This window comes from Scyliorhinus canicula, chromosome 30 (genome assembly GCF_902713615.1).
Source record: "Scyliorhinus canicula chromosome 30, sScyCan1.1, whole genome shotgun sequence".
NCBI lineage: Eukaryota > Metazoa > Chordata > Chondrichthyes > Carcharhiniformes > Scyliorhinidae > Scyliorhinus > Scyliorhinus canicula.
In genome coordinates this window covers 14,469,218-14,494,947 of record NC_052175.1, presented here as the reverse complement: position 1 = coordinate 14,494,947, position 25,730 = coordinate 14,469,218, and the positions used below count along the sequence as shown (strand labels likewise).

The window sequence follows — 25,730 nt, the reverse complement described above, 5'->3', positions numbered from 1 at the left end:
TGTCATTTCTCCCGGGGCAAACATTAAATTGAATTAAAAAGACCAGAAAAATCACAAGCCCCCCCCCCCATCAATCCACCAATGTCAATGACCCCTGTGAACTGACCATGTGGCTGTCAGTGTTGGCACAGTACCAAGCCTACAAACGCTGCAGCATTCACCTGGCATCTCATTACCACAGCCCAAGGCCAGAACATATGGTCGCTGACCTTGTGTGCTGGGCCCACACCTGCTCCCAATTGTGTTTAATGAGCTCCCCAAATTAACCTGCAGATAGGTACGCGCTCAAAGGAATGCTTCCAAACACGAGAGGCCGCAGGGACGGTCAAGTCTTTCCCCCGCCTTTTCCATACACCATAATCCCTCCCCACTCAGCACAGCTATCTCCCCTAACTCTTCAACCCCACTTGCCAACTTGCTACTGAAATACCGCCGCCCATATCCCTCCCCTCGGCATCCACCTCACTCCCACCTCCCCCCCCCCCCCCCCCCCCCACCCACCCCACACCCTCCATACCCCTGCCCTCGGCATCCACCTCACTTCCCCCCAAACCCCTCCCCTCGGCATCCACCTCACTTCCCCCGCCACCCCTCCCCTCCATACCCCCCCTCGGCATCCACCTCACTGCCCCCCTCACCCCTCCCCACCCCTCCATACCCCTCCCCTCCCCTCCATACCCCCCCACCCCTCCATACCCCTCCCCTCCCCTCCATACCCCCCCACCCCTCCATACCCCTCCCCTCCCCTCCATACCCCTCCCCTCCATACCCCCCCACCCCTCCATACCCCCCACCCCTCCATACCCCCCCACCCCTCCATACCCCCCCACCCCTCCATACCCCCCCCCCACCCCTCCCCTCCATACCCCCCCTCGGCATCCACCTCACTGCCCCCCCTCACCCCTCCATACCCCTCCCCTCCACCTCACTTTCCCCCCACCCCTCCCCTCCATACCCCCCTCGGCATCCACCTCACTGCCCCCCTCACCCCTCTATACCCCTCCCCTCCACCTCACTTTCCCCCCACCCCTCCCCTCCATATCCCCCCTTGGCATCCACCTCACTGCCCCCCTCACCCCTCCATACCCCTCCCCTTGGCATCCACCTCGCTTCCCCCCAAACCCCTCCCCTCCATACCCCTCCCCTCCCCTCCATACCCCCCCACCCCTCCATACCCCCCCACCCGTCCCCTCCATACCCCCCCATACCCCCCACCCCTCCCCTCCATACCCCCCCACCCCTCCACTCCATACCCCCCCACCCCTCCATAACCCCCCACCCCTCCCCTCCATACCCCTCCCCTCCACCTCACTTCCCCCCACCCCTCCCCTCCATACCCCTCCCCTTGGCATCCACCTCACTACCCCCCCACCCCTCCCCTCCATACCCCTCCCCTTGGCATCCACCTCACTTCCCCCCCACCCCTCCATACCCCTCCCCCCCACCACTCCCCTCGGCATCCACCTCACTACCCCCCACCACTCCATACTCTTCCCCTCCCCTCCACCTCACTTCCCCCCTCCCCTCCCCCTCACTTCCCCCCCCCCCACCCCTCCCCTCCATACCCACTCACCTCGGCATCCACCTCACCTCCACCCCTCCCCTCCATACCCCTCCCCTTGGCATCCACCTCACTTCCTCCCCCCCACTCCTCCATACCCCTCCCCTCCACCTCACTTCCCCCCCACCCCTCCCCTCCATACCCCTCCCCTTGGCATCCACCTCACTTACCCCCCACCCCTCCCCTCCATACCCCTCCCCTCGGCATCCACCTCACTTCCCCCCCACTCCCCACCCCTCCCCTCGGCATCCACCTCACTTCCCCCCACCCCCCCCCTCCCCTCCCCTCCATACCCCTCCCCTCGGCATCCACCTCACTTCCCCTCCCACCCCTCCCCGCGGCATCCACCTCACTTCCCCCCCACCCCTCCCCTCCATACACCCCTCGGCATACACCTCACTTCCCCCCCCACCCCACCCCTCTATACCCCTCCCCTCAAAATACCCCTCCCCCCTCCATACCCCTCCCCTCAACTTCCCTCCCCTCCCCACACCCCTCAAACCTCCAGCTACACAACCTCCCGTACCTCTTCAACCCCCAGAAACTCACATTCAAAAATGATTAACCTCCTTCTGTCTCTATAAAGTTAGTCCATCATTCACGATACCCCCCCGCCCCCATCAATGGCTCCGAAGTGGAGATGGTCGATAGCTTTAAGTTCCTGTGGGTCACCATCACCAACAGTCTGTCCTGGTCCACTCACATTGATGCAACAGTCAGGAAAGCCCAACAACGTCTCTACTTCCTACGGAAGCTGAAGAAATTCGGCATGTCTGCATCGACTCTCACAAACTTCTACAGATGTGCGATAGAGAGAATCCTATCCGGCTGCATCACAGCTTGGTATGGCAACTGCTCGGCCCAAGATCGCAAGAAACTGCAGAGTGTGGTGAACTCAGCCCCACGCATCACACAAGCTTGCCACCCCCACAATGGTTCTGTTACACCACCCGCTGCCTCAGGAAGGCAGACAGCATTGTCAGAGACCCCTCCCACCCAGGCATTGCCTTCTTCCAGACCCTTCCATCAGGCAGAAGATACAAAAGTCTGAAAACTCGCACATCCAGACATAGGAACAGCTTCTTCCCCACAGCTACTAGACTCCTCAACAACTCTCCCTCGGACTGATTTGTTCCCTGTAAGAACACTATTCACGATGCCCTAATCCGGTCTTGCTCATGTATTTGCTTTGTTTGGCCCCTTGTTCCGCACTGTAACCAATCACTTCGTCGACGTACCGTTTGTCGATGTTCTCTGTTGATTATTCTTTTTGTTTACTATGTATGTTCCCTTGGCCGCAGAAAAATACGTTTCACTACTTCGGTACATGTTGTGACAGTAAATCAAATCATCGACGCAGTGGTTCCCCCCTAACCTATTCACCACGCGCTCTCTCTTGAAGAGCAGGACTGTGTCAGGCAATTGTTCAAAGTGGTGACTTTCCTTATCCGATATTCAGTCGCTGGATATTGACCCCGTGGAGGAATGCTGGTTGATTTTTTTCCCTTTTCCTCACACAGGGACATTTAATTGGATCAGAGCACCCTCCCCCACTGGCCTGGAGTGGATCACCTAATTGTGACTGGGGATATGGAATGTGGAACCGTGTGACCTTGCAGAGCTCTGTATCACACCAGGCACCACCTTTACCCACCGTGCCAGCAGGCTGCGTCGCAGCCTACACTTCAGGTGCCCTTCTCAATGAGAAATGCGTGCGGCCTGACTGTAACGTTGCACGAATTCAGGGTGCAAGGGCTCCTGACCGACGGGGCGTTAAGCTAAGGGGCGATCCCATCGATGTGGATGGTGGCTTGAGGGGTTTGGAAAGATGTGAATCACAAAGACTGCAGAGTCCGGACCAATCCTCGCATCCCAACAAAGGCTGTCCTTTCTCACAAACGAAGGTAAAGAACGGAGAACTCAGAATCTACTTACTCACCTCGGCATTCCTGAAGACTTTCAGCATGTCCGCATCAAAGGCTTCAACGGTCTTATAGTGGCCCGTGAGGATCTGCTTCTCGATACTGGCGAGGTCAATCGGGTCTGTAATCTTCTCGTAATAATCTGATTTTCTGGGTACAAATTGGGAACAGGGTCACCGCACACTCCCATGTGAACAAACAAAGAACCTAAACAAAGATCTGTAGCCGAAGCCGCTCTGCCGTTTGACAGGAAAGGATGGGGGGGGGGGGGGGGGGGGGGGGGGGGGGGGGGAGTCAAGGCTGTCGACTGACTGGACTTGTATGACCACAAGACATAGGTGCAGAATTAGGCCACTCGGCCCATCGAGTCTGCTCCGCCATTCAATCATGGCTGATATTTTTCTCATCCCCAATTTCCTGCCTTCTCCCCATAATCCCTGATCACCTTATTAATCAAGAACCTCTCCATCTCTGTCTTAAAGACACTCAGTGATTTGGCCTCCACAGCCTTCTGCGGCAAAGAGTTCCACAGATTCACCACCCTCTGGCTGAAGAAATTCCTCCTCATCTCTATTTTAAAGGATCGTCCCTTCAGTCTGAGGCTGTGCCCTCTGGTTCTAGTTTCCCCTCCTTGTGGAAACACCCTCTCCACGTCCACGCTACCCAGGCCTCTCAGTATCCTGTAAGGACCCGGTGGATAATACTCATTGGAGTGCTAGGAAGAGCCTCAGCCCTGGCCCACAAACAGAAGGTAAGGAATTGAGAACTGTGCAATGAGGGTTTAGTATTACCAGGACTAGAAAGATTCCAATCTATTACAGTTGCTCATCCTCAGTCAGAAGATCAAGGTTGCAGGGGTCGAGCAATCGCCAAATGGCTTGCAGGGGTAACAGAGCTGCATTAGCAGAGCACTGACCTGTTCTGCCCAAGTCAAAAAAAAAGAAACACATACCCTAAACGGCGATGTTATATCTGTGGATGGCAGCTAAAAAAATTTCTTACGGACAAGAATTGCTTGATGTCAAGGGGGTAGCAAGTTTCAAGATGGCGACAGAGGATACACTTTACATAATTCAAGGTAAAGGTGGAATGGTGACATTGAAGGGCAGCACGGTGGTTAGCACTGCTGCCTCACAACGCCACAGACCGGGTTCGATTCCGGCTGGGTCACTGTCTGTGCGGAGTCTGCACGTCCTCCCCGTGTGTGCGTGGGTTTCCTCCGGGTGCTCCGGTTTCCTCCCACAGTCCAAAGATGTGCAGGTTCGGTGGATGGGCGGTGCTAAAATTGCCCCTTGGTGTCCAGGGATGTGCAGGTTAGGTGGGGTTATGTGGTAAGGCAAGGGGGTGGGCCCAGGTTGAGTGCTCTCTCGGAGGGTCGGTGCAGACTCGATGGGCCAAATGGCCTCTTTCCGCACGATAGGGGTTCTATGGTCTCGCTTTTTAAAGATACAAAACGCCTTGTTTGAAGCAAGTGATTAGGATGTGGCAAGGCATTGGTCTGGAGTTTGTAGTGGTGGAAGATTCAATCGTGACCTTCAATGGGGAAACTGGATCGACATCTGAGGAGAAACAAAGTTTGCAGGGAGGGAAAAGGCAGGCAAGTGCGACGAGGGGGGGGGGGGGGGGAGGGCTGCAGCATGTGGAGAGCCAGCAGGAGCGCGTCAGGCTGAATGGCCTCCTTCAGTGCTGAATCTCCTCTGCTGCACCCACTCTTGGGTCTGGGCCCCTTGGGTCAGCACAGACCGAGGCAGGAAACCTCCCGGCTAACTGCAGCAGCCCTGTGGTCTGGGCGGACGCGGGATATGCAGCTGTCCGATCCGACTCACCTACTCTCTGCCACGCGGGGGGAAGCTCGCACATTCTTCACAACCAGCCTCTGGTGTAATACACCCTCTCCACACCTAGTGTAACCATGATGGTGCCCTGACTAATTATCCAGAGAAGATGAACGTAAAATCCTGAACAGCGGTTCGGGAAGTTTAAATCTGAACACGAAGGAAGAGTTTGATCACTATCGAGCCAGCAGATCATCGATCTATATGAATACTTCGCTCTCTGCGATTTTGGGGGGCACGCCTTTCTCTCTAAAAGGGGGTGGCCTGATAAGACAAAATTACGAAGGGGTGGACACAGAGATGATGTCTCCATTTGTGGGGGAGGCCAGAATTGGGGTCCATCGATATGAGACAGCCCCGAATAAATCCAATTGGGGAATTCAGAAAAACACCTTCACCTGGAGAGCGAGGAGAACGCGGAGCGCGGCCCCACAGGGAGCGGTCCAGGTGACTAGCAGAGGTTTAGAGGGAAAGAGGAGGAGAGGGAAGGGAATAGGAGGACAAGCCGATAGGGCGGGGGGGGGGGGGGGGTGAAAAGGGGCGGGAGGAGGCTTCTGTGCAGCACCGTTACCAGCATGAGCCAGCTGGGCTGAATGGCCCACGTGCATGCGTGCTGTAAACAGTAATTGGTTATTAGATTAACGGAGGATTTGACATGGTAAACGCCCGGATGGTAAGAAGCAGATGCCATATTTCAGGCTGTGACTTTCTGTTCTGCAATAAGGGGAATGATTCTAATCAAAATCAACGGCAATACGAGTATTTGGTCTGACAGCGAAATTATCTCCCCCAAAAATGTTACATTCAACAGATTGCCTCAACTTCTCAGAGGTCTTGCTGTAGCCAGCACCTACTTACAGGGAAAGCAATTAACAGGTCCCACGGTATCCATGGCTGATTAGCTTGCAGGAAGTGCCAAGCTGCACAGATGTGAGCATTTAGGCAACAAGAGCACGAAAGGATCAAACAGCTGGGGGAGGATTGTTCTCCTTTCCCCAAGAGTTTGTGAGAAATCCAGGTGAAAGCGAGAGGGGGCCCCAGAGCGCAGGGCCCCAGCAAAGTGAAACCAGGCAAGAGGATGAGGTAAGCGTGGGAGAAAGATTGAACGTGGAATTTATTCTGGACCTTTTCACATCCTCGGGGCTTTCCCCAAAGTGTTTCATTTCCAGTGAATTCCTTTCTCAAGTGTAGCCAACTTTGCGCCGGCTTGGGGGGGGGGGGGGGGAAAGAGAGAGGGAGGGGGGGAAAGAGAGAGAGAGAGGGAGCGAGAGCGAAAGAGAGAACGACAGAGAGAGAAAAAGCGCATGTGGGAGAGAGAGCGAGTGCAAGAGTGAAAGAGAGCGTGCGAGAGAGCGCACGCGGGAGAGTGTGAGTGTGAGAGAGCGTGCGAGAGAGAAAAAGCACATGAGAGAGAGCGAGAGTGAGAGAGAGCGGGTGCGAGAGTAAAGGAGAGCGCGCGGGAGAGAGGAAGAGTGAGTGCGAGAGAGCGAGTGAGAAAGAGAGCGAGTGAGAAAGAGAGCGCGCGAGAGAGAGCGAGTGCGAGAGTGAAGGAGAGCGCGCGGGAGAGATAGAGTGAGTGTGAAAGCGAGAGAGCGGGAGAGAGAGAGTGAGTGCGAAAGCGAGAGAGCGTGCGAGAGAGAGAGTGTGAGAGCGAGAGTGAAAGTGCGCGAGAGAGAGCGAGTGCGAGAGTGAGAGGAGATAGGTACTTGTGGGGATTGAAAGGAAAATGAGAATCCACCATACTTCCTGAAGAAGCACAAGGCCACGGAATGATCGCCCTACTTCTCTCTGTACAGATGCTGCCAGACCTGCTGGGTTTTCCCAGCATTTTCTGTTTTAATTATTGTTTGTGCGTGGGCTCTGGAAGGAGGGAGACTGAGGGGGCCCTGTCTAGCTCTGGATTTTATATTTTTGATCATTTTATTTTCCTTCGGGGCCTGGGGCTCTACACTCCTCCTCACGTTATATTTGGCGTTGCACATATTATTTTTATTCAAACGTTTTCCATTTTATATTTGTTATTTATAAACATTGCAATTTCTCCTCCTCCTTTCCTCGAGGGTCTGGGTTGATGGACACCTCGGCATCTTTCAGTATGATCCTAGGCACAGTGGGGAGGGCTGGAAAGGGGGAGGGGGCAATCGCAAGTGAACGCACAACACCTCAGCGTCCACCAAGATAGGTAGCAGAGTGAGTGCAGACGGGAACATAAACGTTTGAGAGACATTGACCAAGAGGGCTGAACTGTGGCAGATGGATTTCAGATCCACGTACTCTGGAGCAAAGGAGGAGAGAACCAAGTATTTCTAAATCTGATGAAAAGTTAATAAAAGCCGAGGTCCAAAGAGGTTAAGACATTTCGAGGTCCATGTGCACAGAGCGCTAAAACGGGGGTGGGGGGGGGGGGGGGGGGGTTTAGCACTGCTGCCTCACGGACACAATGACATTCTCCCAGTGTCTGCGTGGGTTTCCTCCGGGTGCTCCGGTTTCCTCCCACAGTCCAAAGAGGTGCAGGTTTGGAGGATTGGCCGTGATAAATTGCCCCTGGATGTGCAAGTTAGACTATAGGGTTCCGGGGGATAGGACGGGGAGTCTAAATGGGTAGCTCATTCAAAAGGTGCAGTCTCGATGGGCCGAGTAGCCTACTTCTGCACTGTAGGGATTCTATGATTCTGTAACTGGAGAGCTGTAACATTAAGGGAAGCACATTTACTAGTTATTCAAAGCTCTGGATAGACCATTTACACCACTGGGTAGCAACCCCTCAAATAACAAGGCCCTGAAGAGAGTCCAGCAAATATTCACCAGCGGGTTATCAGAGTTCCAAGGGGTCGTTCAGGAGAGGATTTGACATAAATTAGGCCCGTGCTCCCTCGAATACAGATGGTTAATGGGTGATCAGATTGAGGTCCTTCCGAGTTCGAATGACAACGATTAGGTGTAGGGGGCAGGGGAAGAGAGAGAGAGAGAGAGAGAGAGAGAGAGAGAGAGAGCGCGGGAGCAGCGGAAAGAGCGGGAGCGACGGACAGAGCGGGAGCGAGGGAAAGAGCGGGAGACACAGAGGGGGAGGGGAGAGACAGAGGGGGAGGGGAGAGACAGAGGGGGAGGGGAGAGACAGAGGGAGGGAGAGACGGGGAGGGGAAGACAGAGGGAGGGAGAGACACAGAGGGAGAGAGAGACACAGAGGGAGAGAGAGACATAGAGGGAGAGAGAGACACAGAGGGCGAGAGAGACACAGAGGGAGAGAGAGACACAGAGGGAGAGAGAGACACAGAGACAGAGAGAGAGACAGAGACAGAGAGAGAGACAGAGACAGAGACAGAGAGAGAGACAGAGAGAGAGACAGAGAGAGAGACAGAGAGAGAGACAGAGAGAGAGACAGAGAGAGAGACAGAGAGAGAGACAGAGAGAGAGAGACAGAGAGAGAGAGACAGAGAGAGACAGAGACAGAGAGAGTCGAGAACAAGGGGACATCACCGGAAAATCAGAGCCAGACCGTTCAGGAAGGGAGTCAGGAGACCTTTCTCCAGAGAAAGGATGGGAGAAGTGTGGAACTCTGACCCACAAAGAGAAGATGCTTGCTCAATCCATCATTTTAATAATAATCTTTATTGTCACAAGTTGGCTACCATTAACATTGCAATGAAGTTATCGCAGATCTACAGATTATAGCCGAGGGGTACTCGGGGATTTCGGAGCCAAGCTGGGACACAGGTCAGCCAGGATCAGAATGAATGGCGTAGCTGGTTGGAAGGGCTGAATGGCCTCAGCCTGTTCTTATGATTCAGAAAGAGCTGCTGCACCGGGTCAGTGGTGTTTATCACCCACCTGGTAAACTATACCCGGGTGTCGTGACAAAGGTTAAACTTACTTTTTCCGTGAGGGCAGGTTCAGCAGAGGTGTGGCCAGTGCTTGTTCCGATGAATCTGAAGAAATGTCAAAAGAAGCAGATATGAAACAAATCTGACATGCGAGGAGCTGAATCCAGACCGTAGCAGGGCGTACAGATATCTGATAATATATACTTTAGTGAATTATTAAACACAGGTATTAATACAAATATGTGCTGGCTCATAACCTTTTCTGCTGATCCACTGTGCATCCTAAAACCTGTCTTTTTGACCATGCATTTGGTCACCTGCCCTGATGTCGCCTTACATGATTCGGCCTCAGTTGTTGTCCGATTATATCCCTCGGGATTCTTTCACAGAATTGTTACGAAGCAGGAGGCTGCATTTGGCCCACAATGCTGAGGCCAGCTCTCCCAACGAGCATCTTGACTTAGTACCATCCCCCCCCCCCCCCCCCCCCCCCAACAAGACCTCCTGCACATTGTTTCTGTTCAAATCATCATCTAGGACGCCCCGACTGAACCTGCATCCACCACACTTGCCCCAATCGCTCGCCGAGTGCCAAAGATTTTTTCTCTCGTCACATTTGCAAATCACTTTAAATCTGCGCCCCTTTCACGAGCGGGAGCGGTTTCTCCCCATCCACTCTGTCCTCTCGGCCGCCTTCTCCTCCAGGAGAACAGTCCCGAGCTCCCCAATCTACCCTCAATCGCTGAAGTTTCCCATTCCTGGGACCGTTGGTGCGAACCTCTCGCACCCTCGCTCCACATCCTTCCTATAGTGTGGCGCCCAGAACTGCGCACAATATTCCAGCTGAGGTCTAGCTAGTGTCTTGTATAGGTTCAGCATCACCTCCTCGCTCTTGTGCTCGGTTTACTGTTAATAAAGGCGAGTTTTGAAAGGTGCTGTATAAATGCTCATTACTTCACATCAATGGGAAAACAAGGATTAAAAATGAAAAGAATGGATGAATAACAGATTTCATTTATATATTTAAAAAAGGACAAGCCATGTTAACACACGGACAACAACATTTACTGGCACCAAAAGGGTTAAATGACGAGGGTTTGAGGGAGAGAAATTATTTCTCTCGGTTGGGAGAGGGGGCGCCATCCAGGACAAAGCATTATTACCTTAAAATTAGGGCCATTCAGGGCTGGGGGCTTATTCAGACCAACTCTCGACCCGACACCAGGCGATGGACCAAGTGTTGGACAATATGATTCCAACAGAGATGGGTGCTTCTTGGCCGCCGCAGACACGTTGGGCCGAAGGGTCTCGTAATGTGCATGCAATGGGGAGTGGAAATCTGGGGCGGAAAGGTTATGATGCTGGGGGGGGGGGAAGAGAATGACACTGAGGACGGGCATTAAGAGCGAGAGAACCGGGGGGGGTGACACGAAGGACGGGATTAAGGGTTATGGTGTTCGGGCTGGTTTAGCTCACTCGGCTAAATCGCTGGCTTTGAAAGCAGACCAAGCAGGCCAGCAGCACGGTTCGATTCCCGTACCAGCCTCCCCGGACAGGCGCCGGAATGTGGCGACTAGGGGCTTTTCACAGTAACTTCATTGAAGCCTACTCGTGACAATAAGCAATTTTCATTTTCAATTTTTCATTTTCGTTAAGGGCGAGAGAACCAAGGTGAGTAAATGGGATTCGGGATACACGGCCAGCCGCGATTAAATTGTAAGACCCCTCTTCTGTTCCCACTCTCACCAGTGGCCGCTGGAACCCCACTTTCAGGTGCGTGTACCTTTGTACGACATGATTGTGTCGGAGATGTCTTTGAAGATCTGCGCCAGGCGTGCCGTGCGCGCCACCTCGATGTTCTCCTCCGCCGCTGCCAGCCTCCGGGTCCGAACCGAACGGGACGTCTGGAGCGCTGAAAACTGGGTCATGAAAACATCTGCAACCAAGGGAAGGGAAAAAAATAATGAGTGACGGTGTTACCTGGCACTGCGTTCCTCCACCAAGTGAAGCTGCACAATTCTGCTGATCAGTCGCAAAAACAGCCCGTGAGCAATGTGCCAAACCCTGGAGCACAGTGTGGAGAAATCAGAACCAGCTTTCACTCGCTTAACTCACCCAGCACTTGGGATGACTGCTCCTGCTTTGATTTTATTTCGGGAGCAGGCCCTGTTGGAGAAGATGGATGTGCCAAATAGGTGGGTTTGATTCATAATTAGATGCTTTAAAAAAAAAAATAAAAATGGGAGGAATGCATCAGCAGTGGTGAAAGTATAACAAGCGATTTAACTGGGAGGACGAGGCGGCATGTACAGAATTCACAAGCCTCGAGCGAAGGATGAGATTGGAAGCAGCTCCCCTGCAGCCCTGCCCACACCTCCGCAGGAACCCTCTGAACAGCTCCCATCCCCACGTGCAGTCCAATAAGCTGCTGCTATGTCTCCACAATCTCTCTTGGTTTAGCCTCCTCCATGACCAGGAAAAAGCTTGGCGCACTGTGACCTGGTAAGGGATGCCAATGTCAATATTACTTCGTAAGAGAGAGCTGAAGAACTGTTCGTGGCACATTCACGGACATGAGAAGAGGGAAAGATTTCTGGCTAGCCGCTGGGACAGGCCTGAAACGGAATCAATATGCGCTCTGGAGAAGGACAGCCAGCCTCCCTCCTGTCTCTGCCAGCTTCCTCGATCAGAGCTTTGAGGGTCATTAATACTGATGCCTATTTACTGCAGAACTCCAGTTGCAGGGTGTATAGTGCTGCCCCTGTGAAGCTTCACAAGGTGCAGGAGACATTCTGCTTTAATCCAGATCACACAGCCCGCCTGAAGTCCACCTTCTCTGGGTGTCCTATTGTCCTGGGGTATTGTGTTCAATTTTGGTCTCCTTACCTGAGAAAGGACGTACTGGCCCTGGAGGGTGTGCAGAGGAGATTCACTAGGTTAATCCCAGAGCTGAAGGGGTTGGATTATGAGGAGAGGTTGAGTAGACTGGGACTGTACTCGTTGGAATTTAGAAGAATGAGGGGGGATCGAATAGAAACATATAAAATTATGAAGGGAATAGATAGGATAGATGCGGGCAGGTTGTTTCCACTGGCGGGTGAAAGCAGAACTAGGGGGCATAGCCTCAAAATAAGGGGAAGTAGATTTCGGACTGAGTTTAGGAGGAACTTCTTCACCCAAAGGGTTGTGAATCTATGGAATTCCTTGCCCAGTGAAGCAGTTGAGGCTCCTTCATTAAATGTTTTTAAGGTAAAGATAGATAGTTTTTTGAAGAATAAAGGGATTAAGGGTTATGGTGTTTGGGCGGGAAAGTGGAGCTGAGTCCACAAAAGATCAGCCATGATCTCATTGAATGGCGGAGCAGGCTCGAGGGGCCAGATGGCCGACTCCTGCTCCTAGTTCATATGTTCTTCTCCTTTAGTGAGCTTTGAAAGCAAGGCCGGTACTCGTTCCCCTGCCCTGAACTGCACACCAGGCCACTTCGGCGGGCAGTTAAAGAGTCACCTACATTGGTGTGGGACTGAGTAAGGACCCATTTGGGTTTTTAATGACATTCCAACAGCTCTGCGACTACCTTTACCGACACCAGGGTTTAAATAAATATCTAGATGTGATTGAACTTCCTGAACTCCTGTGAAGGGATAGGAGCTGGTGTTCTCTGGACTGCTGATCCATTACACTACTGTACACGGGCTGGGAAGTCCTGGGTGATATTCTTTCACTCAAAGCGCACAAGGGCTGGTTTAGCACACTGGGCTAAATCGCTTGCTTTGAAAGCAGACCAAGGCAGGCCAGCAGCAAGCACGGTTCAATTCCCGTACCAGCCTCCCCGAACAGGTGCCGGAATGTGGCGACTAGGGGCTTTTCACAGTAACTTCATTCAAGCCTACTCGTGACAATAAGCCATTTTCATTTCATTTCAATTTGAATGCTCTTGACAATGGCAGGAGGCCCCGGGTCACTGTCCGTTTGGAGTTTGCACATTCTCCCCGTGTCTGCGTGGGTCTCTCCCCCCACAACCCAAAAATATGTGCAGGGAAGGCGGACTGGCCATGCTAAATTGTCCCTTAATTGGGGGAAGAAAGAATTGGGTAGTCTAAACTTATTTTAGAAAGATATGGCAGGAACATCGCCAAATCTGGAAAGATATCTTCAAGCCAGGATAAGCAGCTTCGGAGCAATGTCAGGGGTGGATGGAAGAGAAACAAACGCACGGGCAAAATGTGTCAGATTTTCCCAGCAGATGGCATTGTTACAGTCTGCGCCGGAGCAGATCGTGCAGAAATAACCCAGAATTCGCCTCATAGCTGCCAGCTTGTCTGACATTGATTTCACTTCTTAAAAACAAAATGACTCTCAAATTCAGCTCCAGAAAGCCGCATTCCGAGGCAGGGCCTTGTTTCAGCCTCATTGTTCAGTAACCACCTACACCTGGTCACCGAGGGACTGAACCATGTTCCACAGGGAGGGAAAGAGGGATCTCACAATTGTGTCTCAATTATTCATACTGCAGTGACACACGAGCACACACACACATCTACACACATACTCTACACTCAACACACACACATCTACACTCATTCACACACATCTACACACACTCAACCTACACTCACACAACACACAATCTACACACACACATCTACACACACACACATCTACACTCATACACACACAATCTACACACACACATCTACTCATACACACACATCTATAAACACACAATCTACTCAACACACTCTCTACACTCAACACACAATCTACACTCAACACACAATCTACACTCAACACACAATCTACACTCAACACACAATCTACACTCAACACACAATCTACACAACACACAATCTACACTCAACACACAATCTACACTCAACACACAATCTACACTCAACACACAATCTACACTCAACACACAATCTACACTCAACACACAATCTACACTCAACACACAATCTACACTCAACACACAATCTACACTCAACACACAATCTACACTCAACACACAATCTACACTCAACACACAATCTACACAACACACAATCTACACTCAACACACAATCTACACTCAACACACAATCTACACTCAACACACAATCTACACTCAACACACAATCTACACTCAACACACAATCTACACTCGCATACATCTACTCACATACACACACATCTACTCACTCAACACACATCTACACACACACACATCTACACTCAACACACAATCTACATTCAACACACAATCTACTCACACACATCTACACTCACTCACACTCAACACACAATCTACACTCACACATCTACACTCACTCACACTCAACACACAATCTACTCACACACATCTACACACACTCACACTCAACACACAATCTACTCACACACATCTACACTCACTCAACACACAATCTACACTCACACATCTACACTCACTCAACACACAATCTACACTCACACATCTACACTCACTCAACACACAATCTACACTCACACATCTACACTCACTCAACACACAATCTACTCACACACATCTACACTCACTCACTCTCAACACACAATCTGCTCACACACATCTACACTCACTCAACACAATCTACACTCACACATCTACACTCACTCAACACACAATCTACTCACACACATCTACACTCACTCAACACACAATCTACTCACACACAATCTACACTCACTCAATACACAATCTACACTCACACACACACACAATCTACACTCACACACACATATTTACACTGCCATTCACACACTGGTCAAGGGACAATGCCAGCCCTGAATGAAGGTATGTTTAACGCGATTATTTATGCTTTAACTAATCGGAGTGATATTTGGGAGCCAAGAGTAGCGAAATGGTCTGTCCTCCAGCAGTAATTGCACCAGGGAATTCTACTTTATGTGAAGGTTGAGGGGCTGCCTTGCTGGCCCTCCTGAATCGTGGAACCCTTCCCACTAGCAGCCAGATTTAGACCCCCCCTCACCCTAAATTCACTGGAGGGCTGGCGCGTCCTAGCGAAAGGAGGCACGCACCACAGGGGTTAACTGCTGGATTTCAGCATAGGCCCCAGAGGAGAAAGATCCCATCGCAACACCCACAGAAATCAGCGCTACCCTGTTTTTCCAATACAAAGAGCACAAGCTGTGACCGTGCACGCACGGACCCATCATGGTACCATTCATCATCCAGCAAGAAAGTCTCCCCTCTCTCGGTGCCCCCCCTCACCAAGAAAACTCATTCTTTCTCTGTACCAGATTTGATGTTGCCATCGTCCCGGCAAATGCCGTTCCAGCGGGCGTACAGCGACACAGACTGACTGTTGTCGTTCTCCTGCTTTGCCTCCTCTTGTTTCTGACGCATCTTCTCCCAGTTTCGGACTAGAAACACATGATGTTTCAGCACAAAATTCCTGCGCAGGTGGAAAGACAGAAAGTGAGAGGCCGGCCTTGGAAACGGTGTGCGCGACCACCTTAAAAAAAAACAAACAAACAGGCAAGAGTGTGGCCCCCTCGAAGCGTACCTCTTGACGTGCAAAAACAGGCAGCCTGTCCAAGAGTGCGCGGTGGGACATTCAAAGCTCGGCCATCTTTTGTGGGGCCTTTCCGTGCAGAGACAAGCCACTGCGCTTCACAGGAAGTGCGTTGCCATGTGATAAAGAATTACACGATGTTATGGGCCAGGGTTCAGAAAACTCCAGAGTATGTCATGGAGTTCACCTGACCCACAACTGATTTTGCTTACGGTGAACACAAAGTGGCCGTAAGCACTTTTAATCAAAAACAAGCTTTATTCTACGAATTTAGTTAACATTTTTACAAACACACACAGTAGGCATTTTTATCAACTATAAACATAAAAACCCCACACAGCTGCAGTAATCTATGTCTCACCCTTAATAAATTCCCCCCTTTAACTGTTCCAATTTAATAACAAGATCCCATGAACTAGTTCTCCCTTGTGTCACACGGGTGGCTTGAAACCAGTATGGCAGGAGGGTGGATACCGGAGCAATAGGTCGGAAGTGGAAAAATTGAGGGAGAGCTGGGGAATAGGGCCAGTATGGCTCTGAGGAAGAGCAGACAGGGAGATGTTGCTGAAAACAGCGGGACTGGTGGCCTGAAGTGGATATGTTTTAATGCAAGAAGTATAACAGGTAAGGCAGATGAACTTAGAGCTTGGATTCGTACTTGGAACTATGATGATGCTGCCATTACAGAGACTTGGTTGAGGGAAGGACAGGATTGGCAGCCAAACATTCCAGCATTTAGAAAGTTTCAGGGGGGATAGAGGGGGATGTAAAAGGGGTGGAGGAACACCGAAATGGCCGGTGTATTTAATACCTCGTCTCCCTCTCTTGAAAGGGGCAGGGATTTCTCACGTTGCTGTAGAATGGGGAACTCAGGAAATTACCTATATGGTCAGTCTGCCCTGGCTACTCACACCCCGGCTCTCAGACTTGAGCCATCAGCTCTGTGGTTCTCTACTTTGGTGACTGAAGGTGAAAGCAGTCAAGGGTCTGGCCTTAACCAGAGTACCACACAGCTTCAACACCGCGGTCTCAAACTGGGGCTGATCCAAAAGCTCAACTCTTCTGTTGCCTCAAACCCACCCCACCCCCCCCTCCCCGATCATACAGCACCCACTTATAGCTAGGAAAGTCAGTGTTTTGTTTTTGCAGTTGACAGCATCTTGTGTGTGTGTTGTGAATTACAGAGAACAGGACAACTTTTGCGGACATGAGCAGGCCACGTTGCGAGACTGGCCAGTCGACCAGCGGCACACCCAGCCTGAGCTGCGCGTTTGTTCTGCAGTATTGTGAAACCCCCTCACTCCAGCGAACGCTCGCAGGCAGCCATGAAACACGGCCTTCGGGTCAGGATGCTCCGGTTCCCGACCAACCCAAAAACCACCCAAGGGGTGGAATCGCCCAACTCAGTGGCGAGGAAGGTCAAGGGGGACTGTAGACAGGACAAAAGATGATTCTCCCCGTGGATCCGAGTCTGAAGCTGCTAACTAACTCGCTGATGTCAGAAAGGAGATAGAGCTTCCCAGTAGAGTTGGCTTCCACGTTGTTGGAGGAGGTGCTGATGACAGGGGGACTGGAGAAGGGGGGTAGCAATCGGTGTTTTACGGGGCTATTTTGGAGGAGGAGAAGATGCCACTATAAGGGATCAAGCCAAAGTGAGAAGAGGAGTTGGGAGAGGGTATGGAGGAGGGGTTCTGGTGTGAGGTGCTCCGGAGGGTGAACGCCTCCACCTCGTGCACGAGGCTGGGCTGATACAGCTGAAGGTGGTGTATAGAGCGCGCCTTACAAGGGCGAGGATGAGCCGGCTCTTTGAGGGGGTAGAGGATGTGTGTGAATGTTGCGCGGGGTTGGGGGGGGGGGGGGGGGGGGGGGGGGGGGGTGTAAGGGAGAGCCCGCAAATCACATTCATATGTTTTGTCCTGTCCAAAGCTGGAGGATTACTGGAAGGAGGTGATTAGGGTCATTTCTAAAGTGGTGCATGTGAAACTGAACCCGGGCCCCCGGGAGGCCATATTCGGGGTGTCGGACCAGCCAGGGTTGGAAACGGGCGCAGAGGCAGATGTTGCAGCCTTCGCCTCGTTGATCGCCCGAATGCGGATCCTGTTAGGGTGGAGATCAGCCTCTCCACCCTGTGCCCTGGCGTGGCGGGGGGACCTGTTGGAATTCTTGACCCTTGAGAAGGTTAAGTTTGAACTGAGGGGAAGGATGGAGGGGTTCTACAATTCATGGCATATTCATATGCACTTTCGAGAATTGGATCACATCGAACATAGGCGGGGGCAGGGGCTGGAGGGGGGAGAGGGACGTGTGGTGTTAATGTGTTAATGGTGACTATGGGTGATTCCTGTTTGTCATTTGTTTGTGTGAACATGCGGCTAATGTCTGGGGTTTGGTGGGAGGGTCGGATCGTTGTTATTGATATGGGGATTGACATTACATTCATTACTGATTGTTGTTTATTGTTGGGTGTAAATTTGGGAGAAAATGTGAAAAAGGAGAAAAAAAATATTGTAAAAAAACTGGCAGGTTGGAGCAACTCTTTACCCAATGTGTGTACTGGAGTGAGCCCGACCATACAGGAGGATGTACACAGTCCAGGGACAGGAAGCACTGGGGCAATGTGGCCATGTACTGGAGTGAGCCCGACATACAGGAGGGATGTACACAGTCCAGGGACTCGACCATACAGGAGATGTACACAGTCCAGGGACAGGAAGCACTGGGGCAATGTGCCATGTACTGGAGTGCGCCCGCACCATACAGGAGGATGTACACAGTCCAGGGACAGGAAGCACTGGGGCAATGTGGCCATGTACTGGAAGGATAGCTGGTATCCATAGGATCGCTCAGTGACCATTGCAGCTTCCAGATAGCTGCAAAAATGAAGGGAGGTGTGGGTGGGGAGAAGAGACGGAAGGGCGACTCGAGATCCTGACTGGATTACTCAATTTCCCCTCGCTCAAGGAGCTTCCGACTGCCATCGCGAGCTGGACGCTCGCCAACGACTGTGTGTGTGTCCACGTGCGCACGCAACAATTTATACTGCAGGAGATTGGTTGGGCGTCTACTTTTGGTTAGTCAAGGCGTTGCCATGGAGAATGCATCAGGGAACTATTGGCAGAGACACCCAGCCTGCCAACCAATCAGCATCCTTTCCTCGTGGCGGTATAAATTGTTTCCTCCCTCGGACATTTTGCATTTGTCCTGATGAGTGCAAGATGAAAAGCTTCGACAGCTTGTCCTTTTAACAGCAACACTCCCATTCTGTCGTACCCAGCCACTAATTGGTGGACAATGATATGAAGCAAGCATTCCCCAGGCAGAGGTGTGACTTTGGTGATAGACTGTGTGCCTTACCTCTCCCTGTTGGACATGGGCTTCATTTGGTGTGGTTGGCTCAGCTTGGCAGGGTTGTTGACATTTTCACTTGGCTCCTCTGTCACATGCCCTCTCTGTCAGGTAACACAACAGGAATGGTTGATCCACTTCCAGTAGCACGCATTAATTATTGACATCCCTTAAGTCACTGGTACATTTCAACTGCAGGTGATGGGTATCTAAGATACAACGATCACACAGCTCTCCTGGGATTGTCCAGAGGGAAGACACCAGACCCTGGGCAAGACACCAGACCCTGGGGAAGACACCAGACCCTGGGCAAGACAGGATGGCCCTGGATAACCGCCCCTGGCTGGCAGTCCGTGCTCGGTTACTCTATCTCAGCTCAGGTTGCTTCTGGCCTCGCTGTCGCCCGGTTAAGGAGTGGTGATTGGGAGCGGGAATGCCAATCAGAATTCCTGCTCCGGACCATTATGCAGTGCCCCCCTGCAGGTAGGTGCGGGTGTGGGAGGAGGGAACCACTCCCGGATACAATGTGCCCTAACGTTGCTGCCACGGCTCATGGGAGGAGTTAGCCAAGAGTGCGCTCGAACAGGAGTCAGTGCACAGAAAATAAAGACATGCACTCCCACCGGCCAACAAAGGCACCAGAGGAGCAATGCTTTAACAGCCCCCCAGTCTCGGCGAAGGGCGTTTTCCAATATTATCACACTTAAGAGCGGATTTCAGACTCTGCCCAGACAGCGACCCAAGCCGGGAATCGAACCTGGGTCCCTGGCGCTGTGAAGCAACCGTGCTAACCACTGTGCTACCGGGCCGCCCACTGGGACTATACCCTCAGGTCCAACGAGACTTTGAACAGGACAACCGTAGTAATCGTCAACGGTCTGGAAGAGCGTTCAACATGGAGAAAGGGCACCCCCTGTTGATTTCCCTTCCCCTCAGCTAAAGGCTCTGCCACAGTACTCACCCTTTTCTTTAATCTGTGCTTGGATTTCCTCTTCTCCTTCAACCTGCCTGGCTTCTTCTGTCCGTTTGCCTGCTGGCCATTTTTGCTCAGCAATCCATTCATCCTCTGGCTGCGCCCTCCGATGATGCCCCGACATTTCTCAGCTCCGCATTTACAAAGTTGCTGCAACACACAAAACAAACAAAAAAAATAAATAAACAGGCCACGTTTCAAAGCCATGGCCAGGTCACGTCACTCTCCAAACCCAGCCTGCCGGGCGGATCTCCTGTTTGTGCTGTTCACACATGTCCGACTGGCCGGGAAATTCCATTGGGGGAAGAATGTGAAATGTTCAATTCCAGGCTTTCACAGCGCTGCCTGCTTCAACAATTCCAAAGCACTTTCTAACAAAGGCCAGAGTACCAGAGGACAAACCGATCATCTTAACTAAATTGCCGACGTGCTGTACCATCAGTGCAGTTCAGCGCGGTGGACGTGATTTCTTTCTGACCTACTCTAATCTATCAACAAACCATATCCACTGTAGGTAGAGCTTCATCAGATTGATTCACAAAGGCAGAATAGATTCCACACACAAATGAACCTCCCGACTAAACAACCTACACTGTCCCCATCCAACACTCCCAGGACAGGTACAGCACGGGGTTAGATACAGAGTAAAGCTCCCTCTACACTGTCCCCATCAAACACTCCCAGGACAGGTACATCACGGGGTTAGATACAGAGTAAAGCTCCCTCTACACTGTCCCCATCAAACACTCCCAGGACAGGTACAGCACGGGGTTCGATACAGAGTAAAGCTCCCTCTACACTGTCCCCATCAAACACTCCCAGGACAGGTACAGCACGGGGTTAGATACAGAGTAAAGCTCCCTCTACACTGTCCCCATCAAGCACTCCCAGGACAGGTACAGCACGGGGTTAGATACAGAGTAAAGCTCCCTCTACACTGTCCCCATCAAACACTCCCAGGACAGGTACAGCACGGGGTTAGATACAGAGTAAAGCTCCTTCTACACTGTCCCCATCAAACACTCCCAGGACAGGTACAGCACGGGGTTCGATACAGAGTAAAGCTCCCTCTACACTGTCCCCATCCAACACTCCCAGGACAGGTACAGCACGGGGTTAGATACAGAGTAAAGCTCCCTCTACACTGTCCCCATCAAACACTCCCAGGACTGGTACAGCACGGGGTTAGATACAGAGTAAAGCTCCCTCTACACTGTCCCCATCAAACACTCCCAGGACAGGTACAGCACGGGGTTAGATACAGGGTAAAGCTCCCGCTACACTGTCCCCATCAAACACTCCCAGGACAGGTACAGCACGGGGTTCGATACAGAGTAAAGCTCCCTCTACACTGTCCCCATCCAACACTCCCAGGACAGGTACAGCACGGGGTTAGATACAGAGTAAAGCTCCCTCTACACTGTCCCCATCAAACACTCCCAGGACTGGTACAGCACGGGGTTAGATACAGAGTAAAGCTCCCTCTACACTGTCCCCATCAAACACTCCCAGGACAGGTACAGCACGGGGTTAGATACAGGGTAAAGCTCCCGCTACACTGTCCCCATCAAACACTCCCAGGACAGGTACAGCACGGGGTTAGATACAGAGTAAAGCTCCTTCTACACTGTCCCCATCAACACTCCCAGGACAGATACAGCACGGGGTTAGATACAGAGTAAAGCTCCCACTACACTGTTCCCATCAAATGTATAGGAGCAAATTTAATTGATGCAGTCTAAACAGCAGCAACGTTTCCAGTAACATTAAGATGCATGTTCAGAAAATGATTACTGCCCTACATTATTAACTCCGTACTGTGCACTCACGGTGTAGTGTTTGGTGATGAATAGGTGGTATCATTTGAGACAGGGCTCAACCCCATGTTCTTGCTGTGAAAGTGGTGTTCCCAGTTATTTCAGAAAGTGTGCGCATTGTAACCGAATGAAAGTAGAAAACCGCTGTGTTATTGTGCAAACTGACAGATTGTTGGGGAACCGTGGGGCCTGCTCCGTGTGGGGAATCTGGTTTTTGATGATTTTACACACACACAGGGGAGTACGGTATTGTTGGGGAACCGTGGGGCCTGCTCCGTGTGGGGAATCTGGTTTTTGATGATTTTACACACAGGGGAGTCCGGTATTGTTGGGGAACCGTGGGGCCTGCTCCGTGTCGGGGATCTGGTTTTTGATGATTTTACACACAGGGGAGTACGGTATTGTTGGGGAACCGTGGGACCTGCACCGTGTGGGGAATCTGGTTTTTGATGATTTTACACACACACAGGGGAGTACGGTATTGTTGGGGAACCGTGGGGCCTGCACCGGGTGGGGAATCTGGTTTTTGATGATTTTACACACGGGGAGTACGGTATTGTTGGGGAACCGTGGGGCCTGCTCCGTGTGGGGGATCTGGTTTTTGATGATTTCACACACAGGGGAGTACGGTATTGTTGGGGAACCGTGGGGCCTGCTCCGTGTGGGGGATCTGGTTTTTGATGATTTTACACACAGGGGAGTACGGTATTGTTGGGGAACCGTGGGGCCTGCACCGTGTGGGGGATCTGGTTTTTGATGATTTTACACACAGGGGAGTACGGTATTGTTGGGGAACCGTGGGGCCTGCTCCGTGTGGGGAATCTGGTTTTTGATGATTTTATACACACACAGGGGAGTACGGTATTGTTGGGGAACCGTGCTGCCTGCACCGTGTGGGGAATCTGGTTTTTGATGATTTTACACACACACAGGGGAGTACGGTATTGTTGGGGAACCGTGGGACCTGCACCGTGTCGGGGATCTGGTTTTTGATGATTTTACACACAGGGGAGTACGGTATTGTTGGGGAACCGTGGGACCTGCACCGTGTCGGGGATCTGGTTTTTGATGATTTTACACACAGGGGAGTACGGTATTGTTGGGGAACCGTGGGGCCTGCACCGTGTCGGGAATCTGGTTTTTGATGATTTTACACACAGGGGAGTACGGTATTGTTGGGGAACCGTGGGGCCTGCTCCGTGTCGGGAATCTGGTTTTTGATGATTTCACACACAGGGGAGTACGGTATTGTTGGGGAACCGTGGGGCCGGCACCGTGTGGGGAATCTGGTTTTTGATGATTTTACACACAGGGGAGTACGGTATTGTTGGGGAACAGTGGGGCCTGCACCGTGTCGGGGATCTGGTTTTTGATGATTTTACACACAGGGGAGTACGGTATTGTTGGGGAACCGTGGGGCCTGCTCCGTGTGGGGAATCTGGTTTTTGATGATTTTACACACACACAGGGGAGTACGGTATTGTTGGGGAACCGTGGGACCTGCTCCGTGTCGGGAATCTGGTTTTTGATGATTTTACACACAGGGGAGTACGGTATTGTTGGGGAACCGTGGGGCCTGCACCGTGTGGGGAATCTGGTTTTTGATGATTTTACACACAGGGGTGTACGGTATTGTTGGGGAACCGTGGGGCCTGCACCGTGTCGGGAATCTGGTTTTACACACAGGGCAGTATGGTATTGTATCGTCTGGATGATTAGAAGGGCTGCTGTACTCCAGCATCTCCTCCTTACCTGCTTTTCCAGGTTGAATGCATGGAAGTTGTAGTCATACGTCAGTTCAGTCCCAGCATTTACATCTTTCAAAGCAAACAGTCCAATTCTGTAAACACCATTGACCGACCTACAGCAGACATGGAGAGAATCGAAAATGAAAACGTGCAGTTTGATGATTTGCCCCAGGCGCTACACAACTGCAATCTGCCTCACCAATCAGCTGAGCCAAGAGGTTCAGTGTCTCAGGATAGAGGTGCAAAGCCACCCAGAGTTCCTGCTCCTTCCAGCTCTCCGGTTCCTGTGTGTGAATACTACCCCAGGACAGTGTGGGAATCAGCCATGAGGCCTCGGTTACTGAACTATCTGCTCACACCATCCGCCCGAAGTGGCACTCTGGGCGACGCTCCCATTACATTGACAGCTCACAGTCAGCGTTGCGTTGCCACACATTTCTTCCGGGTCTGGATCGCCCGACCTTCCGCCTCAGGCTCGGCAGGATCCGGGCGGCTCGGCTATCACCAAAGCCCAGCGCCGCAGTCCAGCAGAGTTGGACTGAAGGAGGACACACTGCCTTTGCTTCCGGCATTGGCCGCCGTAAACCAGGTAAGATTAAAGGCCTCATTGAAACTGACAGACCAGGGAAAGGAGAAGACTCGAGGATTTTACTGGGGGAGGGAAAGAGAGAAAGATTGGAAGTTGGGGGTGGGGGAAACTCCATGGGGGAGGGACTGGGTCTTGAGAATAGTTACCCAGAGGTTAGAACAGATTTCAATCCTTCTAACCTTTTCTGAGTAACTACTGGGTGTAACCCTGTCGAATGCATCCAAAGTCTGCGATCTAAAATTATATTTTCGGATTGTTCACAGCGCTGGGCAATAGCCCAGAGCAAGTTAGCCCTTCTGGGCAGTTGATGTGCCAAATGCTTCGCTGCAAAGTTCTGAGGGGGATTCCCCAGCGCATCTTTGAAATTAATAATAATAATCGCTTATGGTCACAAGTCGGCTTCAATGAAGTTACTGTGAAAAGCCCCTCATCGCCACATTCCGGCGCCTGTTCGGGGAGGCTGGTACGGGATTGAACCGTGCTGCTGGCCTTGCTCTGCATTGCAAGCCAGCTGTTTAGCCCACTGGGCTAAATTAACCCCTTTGGGGTTACCTCCCCCCGCCCATCACTATCTCACAAGCACTTCTTTAAAGCCCTTTGATGAAGTCGCCCTTGAGATCTGGCAGCCCGCACCTCCAACTATTTGCCCAGTACCAGTTCCCTGCCGATTGTGTTATTCCGAGTTCTGCCCTCCCTCCCATCGCCCGATTTACAGCTATTTCTGGGATGTTACTTGCATCCTCTATAGTGAGGACCGATGCAAAATGCCCCTTCAATTCATCTTATTGTCCCTGATTAATTACCCAGACTTACTTTCTATAGGGCCAACACTCTGTTAACTCTTTCTTCAAATACCTACAGAAACCTGTACTGTGCGCTTTTCTATTTCCAGCTAGCTTTCTCTCATACTCTAATTTCTCCCTCCGTATTAATTCTCTGTTCTTGCTATTCTGCCCAATCATCTGAACTCCCACCCACCTTTGTGCACTTACATGCTTTTTCTTTAAGTTTGATACGATCTTCAGCTTTTTAAAAAAAAAAGTTTACCATGTATGGTGGATCTGGTTTAGCACGGGGCTAAATCGCTGGCTTTGAAAGCAGGCCAGCCGCACGGTTCAATTCCCGTACCAGCCTCCCCGAGCAGGCGCCGGAATGTGGCGACTAGGGGCGTTTCACAGTAACTTCATTTGAAGCCCACTTGTGACAATAAGCGATTTTCATTTTTTCATTTCCCCATGGAATCCAAGGTTAAGTGGATTGGCCAAGATAAATTTTGCCCCTTATGTTAGGTGGGATTACAGGGATAGGGCGGGGGAGTGGGCTTAAGTAAGGTGTTCTTTCAGAGGGTCGGTGCAGACTCGATGGGCTGAATGGCTTCCTGCTGCACTTCTGCTTTCATATTATCCTTTATTTAATTAAAATACTATTCTAGTCCGGGACCCACCCTTCACTCCCTCAAACTGAATGGAACATTCAATCATAGTTCGATCGTGGAGAGAGCAGAGAAATTAATGTTGTGGGTCCAATGAGTGTAGGACGTGGCGGTGGTGGTTGGGGGGGGGGGGGGGGGGGGGGGGGGGGGGGGG

At 51.6% G+C, this 25,730-nt stretch overlaps 1 protein-coding gene across 1 annotated transcript in view; it reads right to left on the bottom strand.

Annotated features, from left to right (window-relative positions):
- Nucleotides 1-25,730, bottom strand: part of ash1l (ash1 (absent, small, or homeotic)-like (Drosophila)) — a 248,737-nt gene that overhangs the window by 32,555 nt on the left and 190,452 nt on the right. The window contains exons 11-17 of the mRNA XM_038787101.1: nucleotides 23,560-23,730; nucleotides 19,979-20,140; nucleotides 19,027-19,121; nucleotides 15,395-15,552; nucleotides 10,923-11,075; nucleotides 9,190-9,244; nucleotides 3,501-3,633 (exon numbers count right to left, since the gene is read on the bottom strand). Of these exons, the coding sequence (XP_038643029.1) occupies nucleotides 3,501-3,633; nucleotides 9,190-9,244; nucleotides 10,923-11,075; nucleotides 15,395-15,552; nucleotides 19,027-19,121; nucleotides 19,979-20,140; nucleotides 23,560-23,730 (927 nt within the window). The remainder of the gene's footprint in view (nucleotides 1-3,500; nucleotides 3,634-9,189; nucleotides 9,245-10,922; nucleotides 11,076-15,394; nucleotides 15,553-19,026; nucleotides 19,122-19,978; nucleotides 20,141-23,559; nucleotides 23,731-25,730) is intronic.